Source organism: Leptinotarsa decemlineata, unplaced genomic scaffold, assembly GCF_025532065.1.
Source record: "Leptinotarsa decemlineata unplaced genomic scaffold, Ldec_3_MD MMD2_tig00000035_RagTag_RagTag, whole genome shotgun sequence".
Classification (NCBI taxonomy): Eukaryota; Metazoa; Arthropoda; class Insecta; order Coleoptera; family Chrysomelidae; genus Leptinotarsa; species Leptinotarsa decemlineata.
Window position 1 is genome coordinate 11,794,667 of NW_027412540.1, and position 18,879 is coordinate 11,813,545.

The 18,879-nt window shown below is 35.6% G+C and overlaps 1 protein-coding gene across 1 annotated transcript; it reads left to right on the top strand.

Annotated features, from left to right (window-relative positions):
* Window positions 1-8,150: 8,150 nt before the first annotated feature.
* Window positions 8,151-10,000, top strand: LOC141481008 (uncharacterized). The gene is made up of 2 exons (XM_074171892.1): window positions 8,151-8,904; window positions 8,964-10,000. Exon 2 carries the CDS (start codon window positions 8,965-8,967, stop codon window positions 9,769-9,771), a length of 807 nt encoding a protein of 268 aa, XP_074027993.1. The 5' UTR covers window positions 8,151-8,904; window position 8,964; the 3' UTR covers window positions 9,772-10,000.
* Window positions 10,001-18,879: the final 8,879 nt, after the last annotated feature.

Sequence of the window (18,879 nt, forward strand, 5' to 3'; positions counted from 1 at the left end):
TCCCAATACAATATTAAACTCTATTGAGAGTAACAACAATGAGATAAATGTAAATATTCCTTCCACTTTCAAATCAGTGGTACCTGGGATAAACTTTTCAAATTGCACCATAAATAACCTTAATATTTTTAAAAGATCAGATTTATTACAGTTGTTATATTCAATATAAATATAATTAGAATCTTTATAGTTTTCATATATCCATGATAATACCATTGAGTTTGTGTTTTTTTTTAAAAATATAAGTTAATTACTGTAAATGTGTTCAATACAAATATAATATTTATAGTTTTTCATTATTTATCGGGTTTAGAAATAATAGCGTATGCCTGCTTACAAAATACCGAATGGAAATACCATTCTGTAGGACCATTTCCACAAATAAAAGCTCATAAGTCCAAAACTTGACTAGTTAGGTATACGCTCGAACAAATTTGAATACCAAACATAATATTAAACTAGTATCATTCGACGTAAAAAACATGTTTCCCAATATTCCAACAGATGAATGTCTTTCCCTTGTGAAATACATATTAGATAAGCCATATATAATTACCGAATTTAGCAATCTCCTGGATACATGTCTGAAACAAAATTTCTTCAAATATAATGATGATTTTTATGTACCAAACTCAGGTCTCCCTATCGGCTCATCATTGAATCTCATTCCGGCAGACTTTTTCCTGGACACACTAGAAAATACCCGCATCCCTAATAACCCTTTTTCTCAGAAACATATTGTGTATTGGTTCAGATATGTTGATGACGTACTGATTGGTTTTCATGGTTCAAACAGGCAAATTATTCAATTTTCAAACTTTCTCTCAATGGTCTGCATAACAAAAATAAATTCACAGTTGAAATCGAACAAAACAAGGAGCTCAACTTCTTAGATTTGAATATTTGAAGAGTCATTAATGGTTTCCAATTCAATATCTACCACATTCTACACATTCACAGACTGTTCAATTCCCTTTAACTCTTTGAGTCCACTCTCACATAAGTTATCCGAGTTTAGGTCAATGGTACACAGAGCTTTCGCAATTCCTTTACCTGAAAAGAATTTCCACGATGAAAAGAAATTATTAAGCAAATTGCAGTAAACAATTAGGAACCAGTTTCTGTAATAGAAAATATTATATCAAGTAAATTTCATAAAACACTGCAGAGAACACAATATATGTAAGTATAGTAGCATCTACTACTCAGGTAAACTTTCAGAAAATATTAGAAATAACTTCTCTGAATAAAAAATAACAAAAGCTTTCATGAGTATATATATATATATATATATATATATATATATATATATATATATATATATATATATATATATATATATATATATATATATATATATATATATATATATTCTATATCTGCAGTATATACAGGTAAAACCATTAGAAATTTTGACGTAAGGCTCTGTGAACACTTCTGTTTGGACAAAAAATCTACAATGTATGAACATCTTCAAGAATCAAAACACAAGATGAAAAAAGATAACCACAAAATCCTACAGATAAATAATAAAGAGAAAAAATTAATTTGTTGGAAGCCATGGAAATTAACATATCAATTAAAAACCTCAAATATATGACCCTAAACGAACAACTCGATTTATGTAGGTCTCCACTTTTGAATTTATAAATTTGGGAACTCATATAATCTTTAGTGTTGAATGTACTCCTGATATAACTGAATTTTCAAATTTCACATTTTAGTTTTATACTTGATCTGTTCTGTTTGAAATCTGTTTTTCCGTTAATCAGCTGCCGCCCCCATACGAACGAAAACTCTCAGGAGTTGAGAAACTTGTGCGAGCTAAGGACTAACGAGGTCTTACCTTTTAACGTGTGATTCCTAACACGGTTGCAGAATCATTCCAGCTTCAACCAAATGAATTCTCTCGAGAAAAATATCTGGTCGAGGCAGGAATCGAACCCACGGTCTTCCGATCGTGAGTCGGACGCACTACCACCGCGGCCAATTCCACAACTTGATAATGGGATTGAACCCGAAACCGGTCGTATAAATAAAATTAATAGTGAAAATTAGACGAAAGTGTTTTATTCATTTCAATGAAATAGAAAGAAAGCAAATTCCAACAGTTTTCTGAATTTGTGATGAGACACAGGGTGTTTCATTCAAAAAATAATTGAATTTAAGTCATTCTTTCAAGCAAACGGAAGAGCTGTATTTTTTACCACCTTGTATCGAAGATAACGCTGAAGTGTGGGGAGCCTCCAAGTATCACCTAACTTCAAACCAAACTTCATTAGCATAGTATACCATAGATACCATCATTTTTAGAGGTCATGATTTCCGACGAAAAAAATTGAAATCATTTCACAATTTGTAAACGTAATAGATAGGTATGAAAGAATATCAATATTCTAAAAATAATATTATATACAGCGTATTCCACTTGAAAAATTAAAGTTGCTACTACTTTCTAATGCAAGTGGCAACACCGCATTATCGTAAATATTTTAAGTGGCTGGAGAATGTCCCAATATGCTCTCAAATGAATTTTCAATGTGGCCTGATTTCTAGTTCACAAGAAACGTCTAATTTGCCATGCACAGTGAATCAACCTGAATACACGTGTCTGCCATTGGCATATTTTCCGAGTGCTTTTTCCTGTTTTCATTTGTATCAAATCAAACTTTTTGGTACTACCGTTAAACAGGTGTTTCAGCATGATTTGTATGCATCCACGCAGTGATTTCGATGAAGTCCTTATGTTGGTTTTTCTAAAGTCATCTTCAATCGATGACCTCCTGCCTATATGGGTGATGCCCAACAGGTTTTAACAATTGTCTACACTGGTTGCTCTTCAATTGATATCAAATTATGAATGAATTCATCCTTACCACCAGAAAATTTGTGAATTTCGAATTTATGTGTTTAACAATTGCTCTTTGGAGACCGGAATATTTTCTCGAAAAAATCTAAAGCAAACTCGCCTAAGAATATGTGGGTTTCACAAATATTTGATTCGAGTATAATAATAAAAAGGCTCATTTCGAAAAATTTATTGATAGATTCATTCGAGAGTTACAATATGAGTAAAGTTAAAATTTTCTTCTTCATTCAGTCGACGATAGTTATTTCAGTCAATCTTCTATATTTTAATTTCAAAATATCAACGAAATTGACCAGAAATAATACTTCATGAGAATTTCCACTACACGTTTTCATTAATCCATAAAATTGTAGATTATTGTCAAAGATAGTACCAGCATTCATATCACAACCTTTATTTTGTGCCGTTACCGTGAACCATTCGAATTTTTCTTCCCTTTTGTGAGTTCCTATATGCCACCCTTGTATCTCATATGGCTCTTTAAGCACCGCTTTTCTCCAAATGGGAAACTTTTTTCTACGTATACATGCAGGAATATCTGGTTCAATTTCTAATACCATTAAATCATTATTAGGAGAAAGAACGGAACGTATCCTTGTTAAGTTGCTTATGCGATGTAAATTTCGATCTTTGGACCAATAATCGGATCCACTAGTAACGAAGTAATTCAACTTATCGGCTTCTGATATACAACTATCAAGGGTCACCACAATATTTTCACCTAATATGATACCTGAGCATTTAATATCCATATCGTTCTTATCATCATCGCTCATTCTTCTCAATATACCTGCCGATACCGTCATACGACAAAATTTCGGAAGTGATTCGGGATGTGATCCGGCTGCATTCCGTCCTTTAGCTCTCAATGACAGAATGTATATAATGATCATCGAAATCAAAAACGGGACAGCGACGATAAGAGTGAGAATAAAGTATGATGTAGATCTCATAACATCGAATTTCAGTTTTTGACAAGTCACACTTATACCTGCCAAAATTCAGTCTAAACTTCAACATGTTTTTTGATTGCCGTGATTTCAGGTTATCATCACATAACAGTAGATGTTTACAGCTGATTTTTGGCCTCCCCCCACCACTATGACGTATCAATTGCTTATTTTTGTTGGTTTAGTGAAATCAAGGTGATGTGATCTTGAAATGTCTGGTGCATAGACCATTCAGAATTTTTTCGAGATTTTGTGTGTGTGTGACGTAATGACGTAATTGCATTTGGTTGTTGGGGCATATTTCAAAGATCATCCAAGTAATGAATGTTCCATCGGTGTGAGTCCACCAAGCGGTGTGACGTCACAGCAGGCAAGGTACAGGGTTTATCATGTGTATGTCTGTATACAAACATACGTCTGCATATTTCAAAGATCCTCCAAGTAATGAATGTTCCATCGGTGTGAGCAGCCCACCAAGTTAGTGGTGTGACAGCTGCAACCGTTCAGCAGTAGGAGAGCGAGATGTGCACTCCACGGCGTCTGGCTGAGTAATGCGTATTCATCGGTATGTCCTCACCTCTGTCTCGACATCTGTCCTGTACGCAACGCGCAACGCTGCCTATTCGTATCGGCATCCGTTAATGTGTCCGACTTAGAGATTGATTTGGTGCATGTAACTGAGAGGTGGGGATGGCTATGTCGTCTTGAAGGATACGATCAGAGTGTATTTAAGAAGCGGACCAGTGCAGGTTATGTTAGTTTACATCAAGTGAGTTAGTGAGAACGTATCAGAAAATGTATTCCTGTGATTGTGGTAAATCTTTCACTCGTAGTGATAATCTTCGTCGGCATCAGCTCCAGAGTTGCCAAGGAGGGCCTGCAGTGAAACGGGTGAGAGTGGATAATGCAACACCTATGTATACGTGCAATTGTTGTAATGTGACAATTCCTATGACCCAAGTGAATTCTCACCGAAGAACCATGAGTCATAAAAATAATGCATGTGTTCAATTGTCTGACGGTGTTCAAATTATAACGAATACATTCAATTGCCGCATTGCTACATACAGGGTGGAGAGTTCGATTGTAGCCACTGACTACATATCATTTTTCAATGCGATTGGACAGAAGGTCGTTGAATTACTGGAATCGGCCATCAGGATCCATAAAAGCATCAAGGTGAATATGGAAGTTTTGGGAATTATATTCTTCAGACTCAAGATATGAGGGACACGAAGTCATTTAATTCCCAAAAATAAAATAGTGGACCAATCTTCCGATTTGAATGACGTTTTTGATGGATTCCGCGATGTAATTGTGGCTCAAACGACTGAATTCCAGGAACGTGACTCATGTATTTATTTTTTTTGAAAATTTCAATAAGATTGAATAGTAATATGTTTTTTTTTATAATTCAGGTTGGACTTGTGAAAAAATATTGTTTCTCGAGGTCGACATTGATAAATACAGTCCACTGGAAGGACGTTCATATGTGAAGCTGCCTGAATGTATTCAATGGAAGAAAGCTGTTGTGAATGTTCGTAATGAAGATCAATATTGTTTTGCTTGGGCTATAACATCAGCATTATATCCTGCAGATAGTCGAGTGTCCGAACTTACGTCATATCCACATTTTCCCACTGTTTTATATGTCACAGGTATGGATTTTCCGGTTAAAGTTAATAATAAGAGTATTGAAAGATTCGAAGATAGGTTTAGAGAGTACATTTGAGAAGGGTAAAATGAAGTATGAAGTGATTGGTACATTGCGATACTCACAGAGAAGACTCCGGAGACATGTCAATTTGTTGCTTATAACTGATGACTCCGGTAATGGTCACTATTGTTGGATCAAAGATCTTTCAAGATTAGTTTCTAATCAACTATCAGCTCATAGACCAAAAAAATATTTTTGTGACGGATGTTTGATATATTTTTCTGACGAGAGATTGCTTTTACGTCATAATATGTATGATTGTAATCACATTAGTACCACAACACCAACTACTAATTTAAAGATCAATAAATATGGTTGAATGGTTGCGGAAAAAACTAATGTTTGAAAACTTTGAGAGACAAATGAGGGTGCCATTTGTAGTGTATGCTGATTTTGAATCAGTGCCTAAACCGATTCATGTGAATGAGCCAAATCCTGAAAGTTCATACACGATTGAAACATTCAAACATGTCCCATATTCATTTGCTTATTTGATGAAGTGTTCATATAATGATGATTTGTCAAAATTTGTTACATATAGTGGTGTAGATGCTGCTCAGAAATTTGTGAGTAGCATTGAAGATGATTTTAAAGAGATACATGAAAATCATCTCAGATACCCTAAACCAATGGATACACAAACTGTCGAAGAAGAAGAACAGTTTTCTGCAGCCAGAACTTGTGGTATATGTAATAAAGCATTTATTGATGATGAAGTCAAAGTTAAAGATCATTGTCATGTCACAGGAATGAAAAGATCACATGCCGCTCACTCGAAATGTAATTTAAATTTCAAAATACCAAATTTCATACCTATCATTTTTCATAATTTAAGTGGTTATGATTGTCATTTATTCATAAAAGAATTGTATAGGAATAAAGTGAAAGTTGATGTTATCCCGCAAAATAAAGAGAAATATATATCTTTCACAAAGCATCTCTTTACACACAGCTATACCGATAAAGATGGTGTGGTTAGGAAGAATTATCTCAAAATGAGATTTATCGATAGTTATAAATTTATGACTAATTCGTTGGAGAAGTTGGGTGCAAACTTGACCTCCGATCAATGTTTGGAGATGCACAAACATTTCCCACAAATTGAGAAATTCAATTTGATGAGACAGAAAGGTGTATTTCCATATAGTTTTGTTGATGACATCGACAAATTGAATTATCCATTACTTCCGACAAAAAAATCAGTTTTATGACACACTCAATTGTGAACATATATCGGAAACTGATTATGATAGGGCTAGAAATGTTTGTAATTTATTCGAGTGTCAGAATTTGGGGAAATACTCTGATTTGTATTTGAAGTCGGATGTATTGCTACTATGTGATATTTTTGAAAACTTCCGCACCACAAGTTTAGAGATATATAACTTAGATCCGGCACAATATTACACTGCACCTGGATTATCATGGGATGCCATGTTGAAGTTCACTAATGTTGAATTGGAATTACTAACTGACATTGATATGATTCACTTTTTTCAAAAAGGTATGCGAGGGGGAATTAGTCAATGTAGCGAGAGGAAACATATGCTAAAATTAAAAAAAAAAATTAAATTTGACAAAAAAAAATTTGAAAATTTGAAAAAAAAAAATTAAATTTGAAAAAAAAAAATTCAAAAAACTATTTTTTTTACATATCTATACCCCCTTTCCCCCCTCCTCCTCCTTCTTATTATGTTTTCCAGTTTTTTCTAGTTTTGCCATTCTTTCACCAAGATTCGAACTTGGATAGTCTGCGTGGTAGGATAATACCTTAACATTCATGCTGCCACAGGCCCACTCATACTAACAGTTTAAATTCTATTTAAATCACAAGGAATAATGGTGAGAAATAAATAAAAAAATTTTTGGTCACACGCATTTGTGGCATAGGCTAGGGTCTTAACCATTACGCCACAGGCTCACATATTGGTGTTAATAACATTTATTATTCTATATAAGATATGAAAGCTTCATTTATATAAAAATTATTTTGCTTTTTTTTATGGGTAATCCGGAATTTGAACCACTAATATCGATGTTTTACTTTTTTTATGAATTATTAAAGGTTTATAATTAAAAAAAATTTTTGATCTTCAAGATTCGAAATCTTTCTCGAGACTACAACCGTTCTTTTCTCGAGAAATATCGATCCTACGAAAAAATTAATGAAGACAAAATTTATTGGAAATTGAGTTCTCTACAACTTTTGTCATTACTATTTTTTGTGTAAAATTGAAAATAAGTGTAATAAATTTAATATTACATAATGAGATTACAACCCGTTCTTTTCTCGAAAAATATCAATCCTGCGAAAAAATTAATGAAGACAGACCAAATTTGTTGAAAATTGAATTCTCTACAACTTTTGTCATTGCTATTTTTTGTGTAAAATTAAAAATAAGTGTAATAAATTTAATATTACATAATGAGATTACAACCCGTTTTTTCTCGAAAAATATCAATCCTGCGAAAAAATTAATTGAGATCAAATTTGTTGGAAATTGAATTCTCTACAACTTTTGTCATCACTATTTTTGTGTAAAATTGAAAATAAGTGTAATAAATTTAATATTACATGATGAGATTACTACCCGTTCTTTTCTCGAAAATATCAATCCTGCGAAAAAATTAATTGAGATCAAATTTGTTGGAAATTGAATTCTCTACAACTTTTGTCATCACTATTTTTTGTGTAAAATTGAAAATAAGTGTAATAAATTTAATATTACATAATGAGATGACTACCCGTTCTTTTCTCGAAAAATATCAATCCTGCGAAAAAATTAATGGAAACCAAATTTGTTGAAAATTGAATTCTCTACAACTTTTGTCATTACTATTTTTTGTGTAAAATTGAAAATAAGTGTAATAAATTCAATATTATAATAATGAGATTCCACCACTCTTTTCTCAAAAAGTATCGATTCTACATACACACTGATAATTAAATACCCCCATTATTGATTTTAATAATATAGATTTACAAAAAATAATGATTTTTTTCTCCAGTCACAATTTAAGTAGATGACCAATGCCGGTTCTATGACTGTAGATGACCAATGCCGATTCTATAACTGAAAATTTTTAATTTTATGTTTCATTAAAAAAAAATTTCAACAATACACTCTAGTCCCCGCCCACTCTCCTCCACTTTTAGCCCCGCCCCCTTCCCACCATTGCTCGCCTCACCCCATCATTGCGCATGCGCGCCCCCACCTCACTCACACTTCTGCCTAAACCCCGAGGAGCGCACTTCTCGGCATTCAGTACGACAAGTCTTACCATCGAGTGCAGTCCAGCTACAGCAGTCTACTACAACAGCAGTCTACTACAGCAGTCTTCTACAGTCTACAACAAGCGAATTTTGAGTAAGTTATCAATGTTACTTTTTTATAACAACTAACTTCGTATTATTTTACATTTTCAGAATGGAAAACTACACGCAGGAAATCGACAACGCTGTGGCATCGATCATACCTGTGGATGTTGGGGTGGAGAGACCAGGCAGCCCTGACATGTTCGAGGGAGACGAGGTGGTGATGGTCCAAGAGGTGAAGGCTTCAACTTCGGGTGGTGTGCAGCGGCCACGCAGCCCTGTCTCATTCCAGGAAGACAGGGTTGTTAACAAAGCCATACGGCAACCTGCAGCAAAGGTTTGTCCCATTCAAAGGTATAGGAGTAAATGCAATAGGACTAACCTTTATGCAGGTAGTTGGTCGACCGCCAAAAGGAATCCTCCGAGACGTCCCGCATCGCTCGCATTGACAGTGGGAAGACGGAGGGCATATAAGCCGGTGCCGAGGGTGCCATCTCCAGGTGAAATCCTCACCCAATTCGCACCATTAGCGATGTTGACACCCATAGAACTCACACCGGTGCCAGAGCCTGCCATGGAGGTCGTGCCACCAGTGTCGAAGCCTGCCGGGGAGATCGCGCCACAAGTGTCACCAGTGCCGGAGCCTATCGGAGAGGTTAACCCCCAGGAGATGGGAACTTTCCTACAGAGGTGTAGGGATGTTGCACTCGCTTCACGAAATAGTGAGGCCGCGTTGGCTAGCATTTCCCGGGAGGAGAATGAAATTGCTAGGCGACGGCGCGAGTTGTTAATGGGGATGGTCGAGCTAGATCGAAGGACTGCATCTCTGAAAGAAAGGCGGAAGGCAGAGACCTCTTCGATAGAGCTCAATAATGAACTAAACATATTTATTAAGACATTTTTAAGTAAAGGGAAATAGTTTTTAGGTCAACTAGGATAATTTCAGGATAATTAGGTAGCATGGTAGTTTTAGGTTTGTAATTATAATTTTAGGAATAAAAAACAAAAAAAAACAAATGGAAAAAGAAGTGAAATAAAGGGTGTACATTGTTTTGGTTTGGTACACATTGAACAATGCGATGGTTGGAGCATTTTTCTTCACTTCGTCTTCTCATTATTTTTCTTTTTTTCAATTTCAATTCCAAGTTCTTTCATCCCACTCCCTTTCAAAAGTATAAAAGTAGGAATTATCTGTTGGAATATTCAGTTGATCAGCCACCTCCAACATGGAACCTGATTCAACTACTGAGCCCTATAGTGTCCCGGAGCCTCAGATGCCTTACTATGCATCTATACAGGAAAGATTCGTGCACTCCACAACGGCACCCCATGACATTCCCTTCGAATTCATGAATGATGACTACAGTATGCAGGTTCAGCATGTCACTGGGAGTGATGAAGCTGACCTATCGGACGGGGATTATCTGGATCCCAACGGATGGGATGACGAATGGGATGACCCACCGCCTGGAGACACCACAGATGATGACGATGACGACGACGACGATGACGCTGGCGATATCAGACTTCTACCATCCCCAATCCTTATCGAGGATAGTCCTCCACCATCTCCCATCCTAACTGATGACGATGATGTCCTAAATTCCGACGACGATATGTAATCGTTTCTCTGTTTCTCCCACCCTTTCCTTTCTTTTCCTTTCCTTCCACGGAGTACACACTTTTTGGTTGGTGTACACGAGGCACTGCCAGGCTGGGGCAGTGTCTTCCTTCCTCTCCCTTTTTAGTTTTTCATAATAATCATTGAGAGTTTCTCTTAATGATCACTCAGAGTTTTCATAAAATCGTTATTCTTGGTGCTTTCGAATTTCAAACATTGAATTGTTCTACATTTACACTTCAACCCCCTCCATTTTAGCAATATAAATATAGTATCAATCCCAGTTCTACATCATTCTTCCACAATGTCGATTGCTGATTCCACCACCGAACCGATGAGTGTACCAGAGTCTTTTATGATGAGTACAGGACCCATCCAGGTACATGAAATAGATTCTACGTTTGATCATTTCAGTACAACCTTCGCAGAAATGCTGCAACGCATCTACGATCTTCCTGATGATTTCCCGGAACGTATGCAAGAGGAAGTAGATGAGTTAGACGATCTACAGGATAACGAGCTAGATGATCATGCGGACGACATAATTAGTATATCATCTGATTCAGATGAATCTGATGAATATGAGGACGACATAATCAGTATATCATCAGATACAGATGATTCAGATGATGACACCATCATGATTGTTTCTGATGATGAGGAGCGTTAGTCCATACCATTGTAAGGATTAATAGAAAAAACAGCCCTTTTAAGGGCTACAATTGAAGACAATAAACAACTATTTTCAGAGCTATCATTATACTTTCAATCAGAAATAGGTTAACACTACTAGTCTAAACTTATGTGAAAGTATCATCATCCAACTCTGTAGTACTCATCATTATATTCAATGATTGAGAAATTACCAACTTCGACTTTTCAGTCAAAGTAGTACTCATCATATGTATAGATATTCAATGATTGACAAATTACCAACTTCGACTTTTCAGTCAAAGTAGTACTCATCATATGCACAGATATTCAATGATGAACAAAATCCTAACTTCGACTTTTTATTCAAAGTAGTCATTTATCAAATAATCTGTGAATTCTACTACTACCGTTTGTGTGAATAATGTAGCCCTGAAAAGGGCTGTTGTTTTTTTTGACCAGTAGGTCCACGGTTATTGTGCCACAGGTTGGACATTATTACATATAATACATGTAGATACTCGGGTGAAGTTTGTTAGTGACCTCTCGCAAGATTCACACCAATTCTGTCCCATTCCCATAATTGAGACAGTGTTGTGGGTGTTGACATGGGCATACCACCCTCCATTATTGTTTCTATGCGAATAAAACCGAAATCAGCACCAACATAGTTTTTTGTTCTCTCCATCTATTGTGCTGATCAATACGTATGCATCCATTGCACAATACAAATCTAAGGGATCTTCCAGTGTCTCACTGACATTGAGCGTTCGCATACCGATCCTCAAAGCACCATCGCCTTCAGTTGTGTCAGCTTCTGTCCCTTCGTCATCTCCTTCTTCATCCATGACCCTCTCAAACTCTATCACGTCATCATCTTCGTCGCTTTGGTTGGCCTCGTTTTCAACTCCGTCTATCTCATCTTTATCGACTCCAACATCTTTTGCTCCAACTATCACTTCCTCTAGCGGAACATTGACATCCTCGTCTATCCAATTGTTTTCATCAACAGCAGATATTCTATTTAATGCAGCATTTATTTTTGCAGAATTCATCTTGTTGTTGTTTGCTCACAGCTGTAGAGAGTGAATGAATGAACTTCAGGATCGCAAGTCGACTTATACGATTGAATAGGAAACGGAAGTGGTACGACTCCCACCTATCACTTGACTCGTTTTAAGTGGGAGAGAAGGATATGGCATCTCTAGTCGATGAGAGAGTGGGCTAGTTGACGAAAGAGCGCATGCGCTAGTTTATTTTCTTCTATAAAAGGTGAAGTATCAGTAACATCATGTAACATGGTTCACCACTTGTTGATATCGATCACACTGATTTTGAAAATATTCCAGTATTACATTTACAGTCAGAAGACTCGATAAGTGATTTTGATATTAGCGACTTCGTTAACATCGCAGATGTGCCGGAATCAATTCAACAAATTATCGTTGAAACTCCAATCATTTCACAATCATCAACATCCAAACACCCTTCATCTACCCCCCCTCTTGGTGTTGATAAGAAATCCAGAACTATCAAAAGGAAGGTTAATAATGCATCTTCATCGATTGTCACTGAGTTGAAAAAAAAAAAAACAATCGAAAAGTGGTTTGCTGGAGAAAAAGCCCACAACGGAAAGTGACAGATCGAAGAGGAAGACAAAATGTGAACCCAAAGAAATGAAGGGTGATTTGATGACTGAATCGCTATCTTCTTTCACTCCAATACTTCGGTTTGGAGACATGAAAAAGAAAGCGAAATGCCGTCTTGTAAAGGCACAAATGGCTATTGCTGAACATGAAAAGAGTGAGCAAGCTATTAGTGTCAATAAGGACACTCTTCAAGCATTAGATGCTGAGATTGCATTAGCGAAAATTGAATTGGCTAACATGAGCAAAGAAGCAGATGAACTACGTTCAAAAATCATGGAAGATGACAAATTCAATCAACGTTCGAGAATGCAAGCACAGGCAGAGCTTGAGGAGTCGACTCGACTTTATGAAACGGCATTATCAGTGAGAGATAGTTGGCGAAAAGAGTTGAGAAAGCATTTCATAGTAACAGCGATTAGTTTTGGGAATGGTATTGTGTTCTCAATATTGGGAGTTGAAAAAAATTTTAAGCGGGTATACAATTAATTTGGTTTGATATACACAGAACATTGCGAATGGTTGGGGCAATGTTTACCGCTGCAATATTTTTTCAATTCACTTACATATAATTGAAATGAAAACAATAATGAACTTCAACATTACTTTATCCATAAATACATTATTAGATACATTTAAAGCATATTTGATTCATTAATCCAAGAATTCTGTTCACTAGGAAGTCCTAACCACTTTACATATACTTTATTTTTTCTTTTCTTCAGCACTTTCTCGATCAGATATACGTCAGGATTTTCGGTTCGCAATAACTCTTCTTCGTAAAAAAATCCTCTAATAGGTTGTTCATTCATATCTTCAAGATTATAGGTTGTGGGGAAGGTTTTATTGATTTTAACAATCTTGAAGAGTTCCGTGGTAAAGTTCGCAGTGTAAGACTTTTCAAAAATATTTTTGTATTTGCTTATTCGTACAATATCATTCAATCGGAATTTGGGTTAACTTTGTTTTCCTCCAACTCCATTGATACCTTTGAAAATCAATCTTGTTGATGGATTAACATTAATGGGTGCCATACCTATTGTACGATGAACTTTATTGTTATACCTACTATATGGAAGAATATCAAGCCATTTGTGCTGACCTCTCATCGAAAATTCCTTGTAGAGCCACCCCTTTATTGTACGAATCACTCTTTCTGCTATAGCTGCCTTCTTTGTGCTAAATGATGAATAATGATTGATATTATATTCTCGCATGAGAGATGAGAAGCTTTTATTGAAACATTCTTTCCCTTGATCGCTTTGTATGTGTTTGGGGGAGTATTTGGCTTCTTTCAGTACATGTTTCATTGCATTAGTTACTGTACTACCTGTTTCATCCTTAACTGCTACTGTCCACAGATATTTGGAGTAACAATATATCACTACAAGTATATATCGGTATCCTTTATTTCTTTTTGCATAAGGTTGCAGTTCAGCTTAATCTATTTGCCATAGATCTGCAGAAACTTTGATGGTGGTTATTCTTCTACGAAAATTACGTCTTGCAGGTTTATGTCAACTTGTCGTTTGACATCACTCATTTCATTAGTCATTCTATTTCAATATGATTAAAGAGAAATGGTGATAATGTTACTGCATTGAATGATGATGTGACAGTGATCATTACATGTGAATATGTTAATATATTATACCTTCTTCACGTAATTCTTCAATTATTGAAATTATTTCATTGTCATGTCCTGTATGACCAGCTGACTTTGAAGCTACCAATAGTCGTAGGCAAGAAACTAACTCTTTCGGTGAATTCCAGTACACATAATTCACAGGTTTAGAATATGTGTTTTCTCCATTTTCATTCGTTTGAGTGCTCCACCAATTCTACTTCTTACTGGATATTGTGGCGAGTCTAATAGTGGTTTGATTACTTCACGAAATTTTTTAGAATTTGTGTTTTTATAACCATTCTTCAAATTATATTGTTTATATGGAGCATTTGTTATTTTCAATATTTTGGAATATACTTGACGAATTTCTTCATTATCAACATCTTGTGGATTCTTCAAAAAGATCATTTCATACAAGTCTGGACTACCTGCACATTCATATTTTTTCACATTATTAGCATTCCAAAATGAAATGTTTCCATATTTGAATCGTACCTCTAGATTTCCTATTTTGAGCTTTTGTGTAATAGGATCCATACGTACACCAAATGTTCCATCATATGCTGAATTTCTAGATTTTACATTATTCAAATGTTTCACCAAAACATCTTCGCGACTTTCATTCATATTAGGTGAAGAGTCAGGATCCGTGGAATCGATATGGGACGATGATAGTGTTCCGAATAGAGTTGTTCTCATATCGTCTTGAAGTGTGCTCGTGTCACTATTCATAGATGATACATTACCAAAAGATTGTTTTTTCCTAGTGGAGTACTCATGGGAATAATGGAAGTAGATTGAACATTTCCATTGTTTGACGATAACACTGATGATTTCGAAGTAGCTTTTGATGATAAAACATTCAATGGTTTCGTTATGGGCTCATACAATTTTTCAAGTGTTATACGATTTTCAATATTATCATTCTTGATAGAATTGAATTTTTGTCTGACAGCTTCTGTTGTCTCAACTAGTTGACGTTTCGAATTCATTTCATTGTTTTTATTTTCAGAATCATTTTTTGTATTCATATTGTCTTTTAAATTATAGCTTAATTCGTTGATGAAGTGACCTCTACAATATTCAGTGATCGAATAAATATGAATAACAAGATCATGGGTATATAAAACTATCGAATCTTTTGCGATATCTACCTTCATCTATTTTTCTATCCTTATCAATGACTAGAAATCCATATTGGTCCTCCCAGCATTTAACACACATCAATTGGAATTGTTTGAATGTTACATCGTGTGATACATAATCTGAATAAATGTGATGTAAATTCGTCTCATCTTGTTTGAACATTATGATGGAATCTGTATTGTCACGCACTAACTGTTAAGGCACCCGTGAATATTACTATGCGAGATAAAAACAATCAACATCCTTATGACGTCCCATACAGAAATATGATCTAATAATATCCTGCTTTTCACATATCACATCATCGACAATGAAAACAGAAGTAGGCTTAGCATCGGAGGGTTCCACAATTTCTGCATTATTGCTGAATGTATAAAAGCCTAATCCTTTCATAGGTTCCAACACATTTCGCAAGTACTGATATTTAGGTTGATTGAGTGATTTCGAATAGAGATACACATTTCTAAATCTCAGTCCTTGTGGATGTGTTAATAGCGATATCAATGCATTCGTCTTTCCACAATTTGAAGGTCCTATAATGAGTCCTCGAACTGATGATGGAAGTAGTGGACCATGTCTGAATACTCTTTGTCCATTCAATCCACACCCAAATTTCTCATCTAGATCATCTACACCAAACTTTTCTTTCTGTTTTACAATGCGCATCGTGCCGTGGTTGGATACTATATAAATGTTATTAGCTTAAACATTTCAATGGGTACCATCAAACGATACGGACGTATTGAAAGTGATCGTAAAATTAAAATAGGTTGTGGTTTTGTTAATGATTTGATAAACAAACTTCCGTTCGAATTACACATACCCGGAGGTTATCAATACTGTGGACCGGGTACAAAATTGAAACAACGTTTAGCTCGCAACGATCCTGGAATCAATAAATTAGATATTGAATGCAAAAAACACGATATTCAATATTCCAAGCATCTTGCAGCAAGACATTTAGCCGACAAAGAACTTGAATACAGCGCTTGGGATAGGGTTAAATCGAAAGACGCGAGTATTGGGGAAAGAGCAGCTGCATTACTTGTCACCAACATTATGAAAACAAAAAGACATACGGGCATGGGTTGTAGCAGCACCAATACGAAAAAAAGTAAGAAGAAACAAACGAAGAAAAATAAAATAAGAAAAGTTGCATTTGGTGCTGGGATAGTTCATAAAGTGCGAAATGTATTGAAGAAAGCTGGCGGAAATCAATTTGTGACGAATAATAACGAAAAAGCTATCACTGTAGCATTGCAGGCGGCACGTAAATACCTCAAAGCTGCCGGTGGAAAGAAGAAAATCCGCACACCACTCATAATTCCTATTCCCAAGATCGGTGGACTTTTACCATTGATACCAATTTTTGCTGGACTATCCGCACTAGGGAGTTTGGCTGGAGCCGCTGCTGGCATTACCAAGGCTATGAATTCAGCAAAAGCCAGCAAAGCGGCTTTAATGGAAGCCAATCGCCACAATAAAACCTTAGAGGCTGTAGCATTGGGAAAACGCGGTAGTGGAATATACCTCAAACCGTACCGTAAAGGTTTAGGACTATATTTAAAACCATACAAACCCACAAACAAAACAAAAAACTAGTTGTTCCCCTACCTCAGAGGCCTCTCATCGACTTCGATCTCACATATTATGCACAAAAAATGAAAATTCCACATTTTCGTGGTGTTTTTATGCGTGACACATTACCCTCTTCAGGTCCAAGAAAAAACGAGACAGCTATTGTAAATTTAGATGGAATAAGTGGACCAGGAACACATTGGGTGGCATATAAAAAATGTGGGAAAGAAAATACATATTTCGATAGTTTTGGAGATCTACCACCACCATTGGAATTGACTAAGATTCTTTCGAAAATGTTCGAATGTAAAAATCAAATATAACTATGATCGTCAGCAGAAATTTAATACAGTTCTCTGTGGTCACTTGTGCTTACAGTTTCTCTCTGAATAATTTTCAAATAAAAATGGATACAACACCAAAACTGGATCGAGAGGTTATCAAGGGAATGGGGTTTTCACTAAGGATGTTTTCAAAATATGGTACCTTGAAAAAAATGGATAAAGTGATGCTTGCAAATATGCCCAAGGAAGTGATACTTGCATGTGTTGCTCATGAGATTGCATATGTTTGGGAAAAGTTACCCAAACATCTACAAGATGACATCGACATAATGAAATATAGATATTGTTACGAACACCATGCCAATAAAAATTCAGATTCAGATGTGAATGATGGTTCAATACCTCGAAAATCTGTGTGTTGCATTTGTAATATAGAGGATATGAATATCGGTATCAATAAAAATAATATTCATTCATTTCAATACAACACCTTCGAAAAAGTGTAAATTGTCTCAGATGTGCTGTTGCTGTGCACAATAATTGAATTGAAATGTGTTTCAAAAGGTTCATCAGTCATGTCACGGAAGTTCGAGCTACAAGCTGTCGGGACAAGTGTCTTGAGTGCAGATTTTTTTCCACCCATTGAATTGGATAGGAACAGTTGTTATGGATTAGGACTGTTGGGATTCTATGGATGCAATACAATCAATAATATAACTGAAGCAAATAATTTAATAAGTTTCAGAATCGGTAATGACAATCCATCGATAATCCACAAGTACACAATTGAAATTCCATGTGGTGCTTACGAAATAGAAGAGATCAATGCCGTCATACAGAAACATATCATGTTCAGATTGTTTCATGGTGAAAAACCAAATGATATCGCTGCAGATGACATTTTCTATCTACACGCCAATAATAATACATTCAAATGTGAAATGCGATCCAAATATGAAATTGATCTGACACATCCAAATTCTATAGCAAACATGATGGAGTTTGCTCATGGCATATTTCCACCGAATCAGATACATGAATCCTCATTACCAATAAATATTACAACTGTGAGACTTATCCGCTTAGATTGCAATATAATATCTGGTTCTTATATAAATGGTGAAGAATCCCACATTCTTTTCTCATTCGAACCTGGATACAATCTTACAAAAGAACCACACAATATTATATATATGCCTGTCAGTCCAGAAGGTCGTCAATTAATTCACAACATTACAGTGTTTATTTTGGATCAAAAAAATAACCTTATCGATTTCGGAAGTGAAGAAGAGATTTTCATTATTTTGGAATTGAAGAAAATCGAATAACTATTGTTATGGGTTTCCTTTATAACAAACAAAATCGTATTGAACAATCCCAAATCAGAACCAAGCGCACAATTAAAAAGAAAAGTGCACATAAAAAAAAGATCATTCCACAAGTGTATGCTAAACAGTTAACACATAACGCTCTG